Raw genomic sequence first — 10,274 nt, forward strand, 5'->3', positions numbered from 1 at the left:
ATGTAAAAAAAAATAAAATGAAATAAATTTTGTTATATTTACACGAGAATAAAGAGATTTCTGTTCATCCGAACGGCTGATATTGGCTTTGATTGACCTTTTTTATATATTTCACTGATAGATTCTTTCGCCTCATTTCATACAATTGTTGAAATGTTATATAAATATTTTATACATATTTTATATAAAGTTTTATTCGAAATATTATTAAAAGGTATACCAAATATTTAATTTAATATTTATGGTAAATATAAATAAATATTTCTTAAGCATTTTTTATTTGAATTATAATGTCTTATTAAATATTTTTCAGAGTATTTACTACAAGATTTACAATAAATATTTTGTAAATATTTTATAAACATTTTGTGCTATCTGGGATGTATATCATAACTTTGATAATAATTAGATGTTTTTAATTAGTTTAACATTTAACACAATTTTAAAATAAAATTTAATGTGTTATTGATCGCGTTTAGATACTGCAAATATAAATACAAATTTTCGAATGATAAAAAGGTTTAGCGTTTCCGAGACGTTCTATGATGTTATTGCTTTGTTGGAAATTTGCACGAATGCAAACCGATAAAAATACATAGAATATTTACAGACTCAGATAATGCGTTCTCTTTTGCAACAATTAATTCGTACGTAGTACGTACGAATATGACAAAACGCGCGATTATTAGAGATATCATTATCTACAATATTTATATTTTCCTCCCGACAATCGCTCCAAATCAGATCTAAATCTCGGTAATGCTTGGCATGAATTGTCAATAAACAATTATTTCTTAATGATGTATGTATGCGAGAAACGAGTTCGAAAGGATTATCTAATTTCAGATATATGGCAATATCATACATATCCTAATGTTGATCATATACGGAAATCGGTGTCTCGCGGTATTCGGATTGAGATTGTCGCACGACGATCGAAATGAATTTGATGAAAAACTTGTGTCTCAGAGAAAGTACAGTAGTCGCGGCCGTGATGAAGGGAATTAGTCTGGCATGCTGACGTGAATGGAAGTGAATCAGTGAACCAGCGCTCAATTGAAAAACCGATTTATCGTCCAAACCTATTCATGTCACTGTGATAATTTGAACTTATGTAAATTGTAGCACACATTCTTCTTTCCATATCATGAGTAAAAATGTATAATAAAAGGATATGAGGCAAGGCGTTTACAAAAATATTTTACAGATCACATTAGTTTCTATGAATATATATTTTCTATTTGAATATATTTATATATCTACGAAGATCAAACAATCTGACTTGACCTAATCTTTTATTAAAGGATTGAGAAGTCGGATTACAATAATACAAATTCGTATTATACTTTTAAGTAAGGATAAACAAACGAAAGCAATACGTTTTTGAAAATCCGCAGGAAAGATTTCGCTTCTTTTCTCTCAATATTTATTGTATTTTACAAAATTCTGAAATATGTTTTCAGTATTCCTTCAAGATAGCGGGAATACGGTTTCTAGTTTGTCCTTCAAAAAGATACGCTTAATGTAAGCTAAATTATACTAAACTACCTACTTACATACAACAAAAAGTGACTAATATAGTCACTGAAATAGTAACTAATAATTATAAGTATATAATGTTAACAGTTACCTGACGCATAGGCATTTCATTCATCATGTGCGCACAATATAAATCACAATTTTGATCACGATTGAGAGAGAGAGAGAGAGAGAGAGAGAGAGAGAGAAAAAAAGGGAGCTGATGTATATCGATATCAATCACTATCACGAGGTCGCTTCACTTCATCAGGTGGATGTTTTGCCCGATATGTTACAACATTCATCTACTCCGGATCGTTCAGATCGAGAAGTGACAACGGAACTCGTCGTCGTCGTCGTCGATTTTAACGGCTCCGTTCGCACGCGCTTCAACTTGAGACTGACATCAGCGATCATGAGTGAGCACAATATTGTTGCCGGAGTAAGTAGGTAGGTAGGTAGGAACAACCATGTAGAAACAGTATATCTCAAAGCAGGCATACTACAGGTGACAGGCGGGCATTACGTCCGCGTGATACGAGAATACAGTGTAGTATAGTATTTGAATGTGAAAGTACGTGGTCACACACAGGTCCACGTGCGACCTGCCGTTCATTTTTGCAAGTGGTTCAGATACGCGCTGTGACAGTTTCCGATTAAGCTGAATTTATCTCGAGAGATTACGAGTTCGCGACTGAAAGACGCTAGACGTCTCATTGCATTACATATACAGTATAATTAATGTAGAATATGAAAAAAAGAAAGATATACATCACGACTTTTAAGAATAATTGATTCACCTTCTCAGATCTAATAAATATTTATACGTCAACAATAATTCCGTGCAACAAAACGCGTTTATAATATTATCAACGGAAGTGTCGCGATATTAATATTGGAAACGTTACGACTTATGGCTGCTGACCTTGTTGATGATATAAATATAAGTATTTGTGGAAAAGTCAGAGGAACGTATACATACATTTTTATAGTGTGCGGTTATCGAAACATGCGCTGTATGAGTGTAATTAAAAGAACCGCGGCACATCCGTCGATTTAATTGTTAGATTCTTTCTCAGTAAAGTGACGTATCACATGCATGTACACGTATATACTACTTCTTTTATATCTATATATTATCTATAGTAGAATGATTACGATTAATTGTTACGATTAATTGTTCTGATTTTTTTCTTTTGTTTAGCAAGAGATAAGCATTAAAAGATAAATATGATTATACAAAAATAAAAATCACTTTAATCCCGATTTAAAAGAAAAAAATTTATTAAGCTATCGAGATCTTTTTAATCTAAGATCCATAAAGTTCGTTATAAAATCTGCCGTTGAAACTTTTGTGCAAACTTTCATCTCAAACTGGAAATATCATCATGTATATTGCAGAATCTTTCGCAAAGCGAAATAGGATTGCGACGACAGGTACCATAAAGAAAACAGAGAGAAATTGCTCAATAAAAACGCGGTCGATGATACGTGAATATAAATTCGATGCGGGACGTTTATCTGATAATTTTGTAATATCGAAATACGCGGAAAGATTATTTCGTCAAATAATTCCAGAATCTTGCGTTCCCTTTTTTTTCCTTTTTGTCGAACAACATTAATTTTAATGTACGTGTGGAAATACAGAGTGTTTGGAAAAATAATGATCTTTCGCATAGGGACGCAGAGAGAGAGAATGAACTAAACTGAGAAGAAAAGTCCTCTACCATTTTGCAATTTTCGCAATAGTTAACGAGGTATTAATTGGTAAAAATTGCCGAAAATTGGTTTTCAATAATTTTTTACTCAAATACTACCAACTTTACAAAAAAAATTGTTTATTTTCTTCTCATAGAACTCTACGAATTTTTTCAAAAATTTTTCATTAACTTTTTAGTACTGAATTTTCTCATTTTTACTAACATAAGGAAATATGGTATTAAAAAATTCTGAAAAAATTAAAATTCTTAGAGCTTTATGAAAAAAAAAAAAACAATTTTCGTCTCTTGCAGTTTTTTCTGTAAAGTTGATAGTATTTGAGTAAAAAATTATTAAAGACCAATTTTCGGCAATTTTTAGCAATTAATATCTTGTTAGTTATTGCGAAAATTGCAAAATGGTAGAAGACTTTTCTTTTCAGTTTAATCCATTCTGTCCTTATGCGAAAGATTTATTTTCCAAACACCCTATATATGAGCCCCGTATTATCATCATTAAATTATATAACGCGTTATACACGCTTAAATACGCGATAATAATAATAATAATTTTCTCGTGGTAACAATGAGCGAAAGTAATCCAAGTACAATATGTTCATGTAAATTTTTCAAACATATTTACCGCAACGAAAGACCAGACGAACAAAATTATTAGACAAAGTTACGAAACACAAATAATTGCGGTGATCTTCGTATCTTATATTATATCTATTTATCTATCTAAAAACTCATTTAAATATTTTAAAAATTTAAATATTTAACTAAATATACTACAAATTGTATAGACCTGTATATAGTTTCATAAATATTTACGATTTAAATGCTCTCCTAATTTGGAATTTGGTCTCACCTCTTCTTGTTCTTCGACATTGTTTGGATTATCCGGGTGATCTGAAACATGTAATATTATGTAAATATTTAAGAAGCTGACGAAGTATTACATCATTGGGGCCCGAGATAGATGCTGCCGTAAGAAGATCAAGATAAAGTTGACAACCCAATGGGGATAAAATGTTTTTTAAACGTTTATTATTCATTAATTTCACATTTTACGATTCATTTTTAAAATAACATTTATTTAACATTTATTTAACGTTTTTTAAATGTTTATTTGTAATTAAGTTTAGGTTTTACGATTCATTTCCAAAATAAAATTTTTTAAATCTTTATTTAACGTTTATTAAATGTTAATTTTACACTAATTTTTCGTTTGAAATACTGTTTCAATGAAACATTTTTTAAACATTTATTTAATATTAAATAAATGTTTGTTTACATTAATTTTCCGTTCGACTAATGTTTCGAAGGAACATTTATTAAATATTTATTTAATGTTTATTAAATGTTAATTTAACACAAATTTTCAGTTTACAATGATGTTCTGAAGAAACATTTTTTTAATGTTTATTTTTTATTAATTTTACATTTCACGATTCGTTTTCAAAATAAGATTTTATTTTTATTTTTATTTTTAAATGTTCGTTTTACATTAATTTTTCGTTTGAAATAATGATTCGAAAGAATATTCTTAAACGTTTATTCGACGTTTATTAAACATTTATTTTACATTAAGTTTTCGATTGAAATAATGTTTCGAAGGAATGTTTATTTGACATTTATTAAATGTTTAACGTTATTTAAAATATGATTAAAAAAACATTTATTTAATGTTTATTTAACGTTTAATATAAATGTTAAAAAAATATTATTTTCTAAAATTTAAATTAATAAAAAACGGGTCGGAATAAAAAAATAATCACGGAAGAGAAGTTAACTCAATATAATTGCGTTAAGTGTATCATTTATGGACAATAAGAACTGTGTCCATTGACAATTATAAGTGACGTAACGGATAAGGTATGAGACTCATAACTCTCAAGTCCCAAGTTCAAAACGCGGTAAGTAAAAAAGATAAAAATATAATTAAAAATTACAATTAATTAATAAAATTAATTATCTAAGGTTATAAGTACTGCGATAAAAAATAATAAATTAAAAAAAAGATTTCTGCGTTGTACAATATTTTTTCTAATTTTGTTCATATGATTTTAACATTAAAAAAACATGCCTTAAACGTTTGTAAATAAACAACATTAAAAATACATAAAAACATAAAAAAACATTTTTTTAATATTTCAAGGAAATGTTTTTTTAATAAAAAAAAGGGGAATTTTCTTATTATTTTAAACGTAACTTTCATTATTACAAAAACATTTTCGTCAAATCTTAAAAAAGCGTTTTTTTAACATTAAAAAAACATTTCTTTGAGATATTAAAAAAATGTTTTTTTAGTAATAAACAAACATTTTTTTAATGAAAAGAAGGGGATTTTTTCGTTATTTTAAATATTTTTGAAAATGTTTTTTAACGTTTTCAAAAATGTTTAAAAAGACGTTTTTTCAAACATTTTTTTCCCCATAGAGAAAGTTGAATAGTGCTGAGAATTGCTTTTATCATTACAATGTCTTCATTTATGATAATTACTTTACATTCAGCATAAAATTAAGAACTTATTACATTAATCGTTTAGACTAAAAATCAAATCAGTATAGCCTATTTTAATCTATCTATAGTGCAGAAAGTAATCGGCGACCGTTTACGTCAATCATCAATATTCATAGCGACAATTTGGTTGTTTAAATTGGGTCATGGTCCAATTATGTACCAAACCAATAAAAGAATCATCAAGTACATAGCTGCGACAATTAAACTGCTAATTATTGAATTTATCAATCAAAAATACATTTATTACGATATATCGAATAATATGTGCCACAAATGCAATGATATTATTGTTTATGTCATTTTTTTACTTCTATTCATTAGTCGATAATTTCTTATCACTCTTCTTGTACAAATTACAACAATTTATCGTAGATAAATGACGTTGTCAAAAGAGACATAAGATTATGATCACAAATAAGTTTAGTAATTACCGTCGGCCATATTGGCGGATGCACTCGAAATTCTTTGAAAAGAGATAAAAGAATTATTTACTATTACTAATCTTAAAATTTTTATGATTTTCTATTGTCTATTATCGGCATACTATTGTTTTTTATTCTTAAATGGCTTAATGTTTGGATTAAAGTTTAATATTTTACTTAAAGTATATTAATAATAAAAAAAATGTTTGCATAGCATTATCTATTGTAATATACTTAATTTTTATTGTAATATTTTGAAATATTTTATTATTACTTATTCGTTATTTTCGTAAGCCGTTTATTTAAATAAATAAGCAACACTTTTGTTTATAAAACAATTTTTATTAAATCGCTAAATTACGTTTACTTTCACGGATATTTTTTATATATATGTATAAATGAGACTTTTAGAAATAATATAATTAAAATAGTAATGAATCAACTTGCATCAAACTGATATGTAAAACAATGACAACTGCTAAAGCTTAATATATATTTTATTATCTATTAAATATTTATTTTTATTATTCGGGAAAGAATAGAATAATACGATTAACAGAAGTTTATTAAAAGAAAGCGCTCTCATTTCAGTATATCTTGGATCGCATAATCAATCAACAGTGTATGAGAGAAAGTCAAATCACAAAAGACTGAAGAAGAAATGAACGGAATAATGTAAAGATATTACAATAAGAGCAACGTCGATTATTAATCTGAAGCAACATAAAGGGCTTTTTTTCTATATGCACACGATGGAAAGATGAAGAAATGATAAATAGTTGTTTATAAGAATGGATTACCTCTGATCTCGTTTTCAGAATTTTTTCTCCTTGTTATACTCGAAGTGCTCATTTTCATCGATTTTGCGCCGGCCAACTTATTTCCACGGTGATAACTCGGGCACTGATCTCGTCTTTTCGTTCGCAATACCAAGTGCAGATTATCACTTCTCATCTTATCTATCAATTAAGCCTGCAGACGAAGAAAATCTGATTACAAAGACGCAAGGTTTTTATTGTAAGTGATACTGAAAATTTCAAGATTCTGCATGTGAATCTGAATTAATATATAATATGAATGTTGACATCTGGATAATTCAAACAACGTTATTTGTTTACAAAGTATTACTCTGGTGGAAAAATTTCGCTGAAATTAATTTACGTTATGGAATATTTTTCAGCAAAATTTTAACATTTTTCAGAAAATTTTTGGTTTAATTTCAGCAATTTTTAGGTAAAAAATTTATTTTAGAAAAATTTTAGAAAAATTTTAGAGAAATTTCAATAAAATTTCACAAAAATTTTAGAGAAATTTCAACGATTTTTCAATATGTTTAACTGAAAAATTCACTTTCATTGAAATTTCAGTAAATTTTCAGTGATTTCGCTGAAATGTTCTAAAAAATGGAATAATTTCAGCAATTTTTTTTACCAAAGATAATTAATGAAAATTTGTTATCAATATATATAAGTTTGTATTACATGAAATACGAGATGACATCTAAAAATTCCTTAAATTTCTTCATAAATAAAACTATACAAAGTGAATCTTAATGATTCATATCATCTTCAAAGCTTCCCCTTGGAAGTAAATACAGTCTTAGTATACATCAATTCCAAAAGGACTGTACTCAGTTTTATAGGGGAATTTGGGCCCCGGATAAACAACTTTGAGATATGCCTAAAATTTTAAGGTATCAAAAGAGAATAAAAAATTCTATACGTCCAATTTTATAGAAGAGATTTCCTTAGTGCTAGAAGTATCCAAAGTTTGCTATTATGACTATGTACCACTAGTCTTATCCAATTTCTCTGCGTCCAGGGCATCTCCTGACGGCGATAACGGATTGTACCAAAGACATTGAAGTAATATCTAAAATGTATTTGGTACAGTTCATTAATTCGGCTAAGATCGCGATTCATGCCATCATGTCACAGAAATTCGGATTTGCTTGTAATGAAGGCGATGTCTCTGGAGTTCGCCCTGGGGGGGAGATGGACAAGCGGTGAATGTACCAATTGGGGTAAACCAGCTTTTGGTACGGGGTCACCCCGAAGCAGCTACTGGTCGCGATGAGATCCACTATGGACAATGTGGAAAATATTAAAAAAAACCAGTTCCTTAAACATTTGTTGGCTGGGGATCGAAGTGCTAGATTTCTTGGAACAAGAGCTTAGTTCCACAAGAGCTCCACTCAACACATTTAAATATATATGTCATGCCTGTTGGTGCCATTATTAAAGAAAACGTACTGAAACGAGAAATGAAAACGTTACAGTTAAAAATATTGAACCGCAGTCTCTTTGTCAAATCCAAATTAAAACCTTTTGTTTCGTACTTTGAGTGTCTCTCTTCCCTCTTCTCTCTCTCTCTCTCATCGATTAATATACATCACTTATCACTATTTATTTGGGGTACAAAAAAGGTTTTAGTTGTCTTCGTCAAGATTTTAGATATATTCCAGATACTATGTTAGATGATTCGAGAAATCAAGTAAAATCAGTCCTACATGGTACACAGTGCATTGTCATAATAGCGAACTTTGAACAGCTGTAGCACTCAAGGGACTCATTTTACAAAGTTGTACATATGGACCTTTTTAATCCTTTTTTTATGCTCTACAATCCTAGTTAGGTCTCAATGCTGTTTCAGCCGGGGACCAAACTGGGCACAGTCCTTTCCGCCTAAAAATGGAACATAAGGAAAATTGTAAATAAAGAACAATAAGAATGATTTATAAATTATTTCTGTATTTTGATACATCGTTGAATGCCAATATTTTGTGAACATTGCAGCTTTATTAAGGCGAGAAGCAATCCGATACTGTATACTCAATATATCAGCCTCTCACCTATTAATTCACCATATAGACAGCTGCTGGCGAAAGTCTTTCGTGAGTTCTCATTTGTCTCGATAAATATATTCATTCCAGTAAGATCCAGTTATCTAAATGAAATCCAAGCGAATCGTATTTTTCCGGCAAGCACGGCGAACAGAAGCAAGACATATTTTTGTCTCCTCTCGAAGAGAATCGAGTTAGTCGAGGATTACATCGAGAGAATAAATTAACGATTGTGATCATCGTGATGCACGAATGTTTAGGCCGTGTCACAGCTGATCACGGCTCGGTAAATGCAATACGCGCATAAAGTTACGCTCATAAAGGACGCAAAATAGGTGTCAAGGCATCCGCGACGTCCGGTGTACTCGATTTTCAAAGGTGCGCGCCGCGCATTGATGGCGAATTTAACGCGTATTTCACTCCGACCGATTACGAACCGTCTGTAATCTTTCCACTTTGCTGATTTTCCTCGATCTCTGTGTGTGTGTGTGTTGTGATTAAATGAACATTTTTATTTAACTTTCGACTTCAGCTATCGATCGACCATTTATTATCCATCGCAGTCGAGAATCGTACTTCGGGTCTTCCTCTACCCTCTCACTCCCTCTGTCCATTTATTCAGCGAAAGTTCTGCCCAATAATAAAATGACAAAGAGAACGTTTTCTCGATCGTTTCCTCTAGCAACGAAGCGGGCGGTTAATTATGACCTATATGCGTTTTGGAAGCGAGCCGTTTAGCGCGAGAACGGGACGGACTCGCGGATGTAACGGTAAAACCGTCCAGCAGTAGCGAGAGTCTGGGTCTCTCGAGAGTCTCAAGACGAGGGAGTCTTCTCTCACAGTGCTGTGTCCTCGCTTCTTGCGTTCATTCACGTCTAATGGAACTCTCTTCTCGCGGAACTCCCGGTTCATAATTTCACGCGCAGTAAATCGAGCATGCCCCTCTACTCGCGTCGCGCGGAAAAGTGTGCGCTCTTTCGCAACGAGCGTTCACGTGGACACGAAAAATCCATCGTGGCCGATATATTACAAATCCTTCGCCGCCGTCCGTGATTTCTCACGCGTGCATTTCTATTTCAAGGAACAAAACTAATATCACCGAGTAACTATAAATATATTTACATGCTGTGATATAATAAATCATAAATTATTACACGTAATAAATATAATAAATATAATAAATATAATAAAATTGGTAATAATTTATAGAAACAAATGTATTTACAAAATCAGTCAATAAGGCATATATACATTAGTGTATATTTGATA

The 10,274-nt window shown here is 30.5% G+C and overlaps 1 protein-coding gene across 2 annotated transcripts in view; it reads right to left on the bottom strand.

Annotated features, from left to right (window-relative positions):
* The window catches only part of LOC108748921 (peptide transporter family 2-like), a 14,683-nt gene extending 6,961 nt beyond the window's left edge, over positions 1-7,722 (bottom strand). Inside the window, exons 1-3 of one of the 2 annotated variants that reach the window (XM_018487344.1) lie at positions 7,645-7,722; positions 6,964-7,135; positions 4,087-4,127 (exon numbers count right to left, since the gene is read on the bottom strand). In XM_018487344.1, the coding sequence (XP_018342846.1) occupies positions 4,087-4,127; positions 6,964-7,117 (195 nt within the window). In that variant the 5' untranslated portion in view covers positions 7,118-7,135; positions 7,645-7,722. Of the gene's footprint in view, positions 1-1,630; positions 2,239-4,086; positions 4,128-6,963; positions 7,136-7,644 lie in introns of those variants that run through there. The other variant, XM_018487345.1, reaches the window with a different exon arrangement.
* Positions 7,723-10,274: the final 2,552 nt, after the last annotated feature.

Source organism: Trachymyrmex septentrionalis, unplaced genomic scaffold, assembly GCF_001594115.1.
Source record: "Trachymyrmex septentrionalis isolate Tsep2-gDNA-1 unplaced genomic scaffold, Tsep1.0 scaffold25, whole genome shotgun sequence".
NCBI lineage: Eukaryota > Metazoa > Arthropoda > Insecta > Hymenoptera > Formicidae > Trachymyrmex > Trachymyrmex septentrionalis.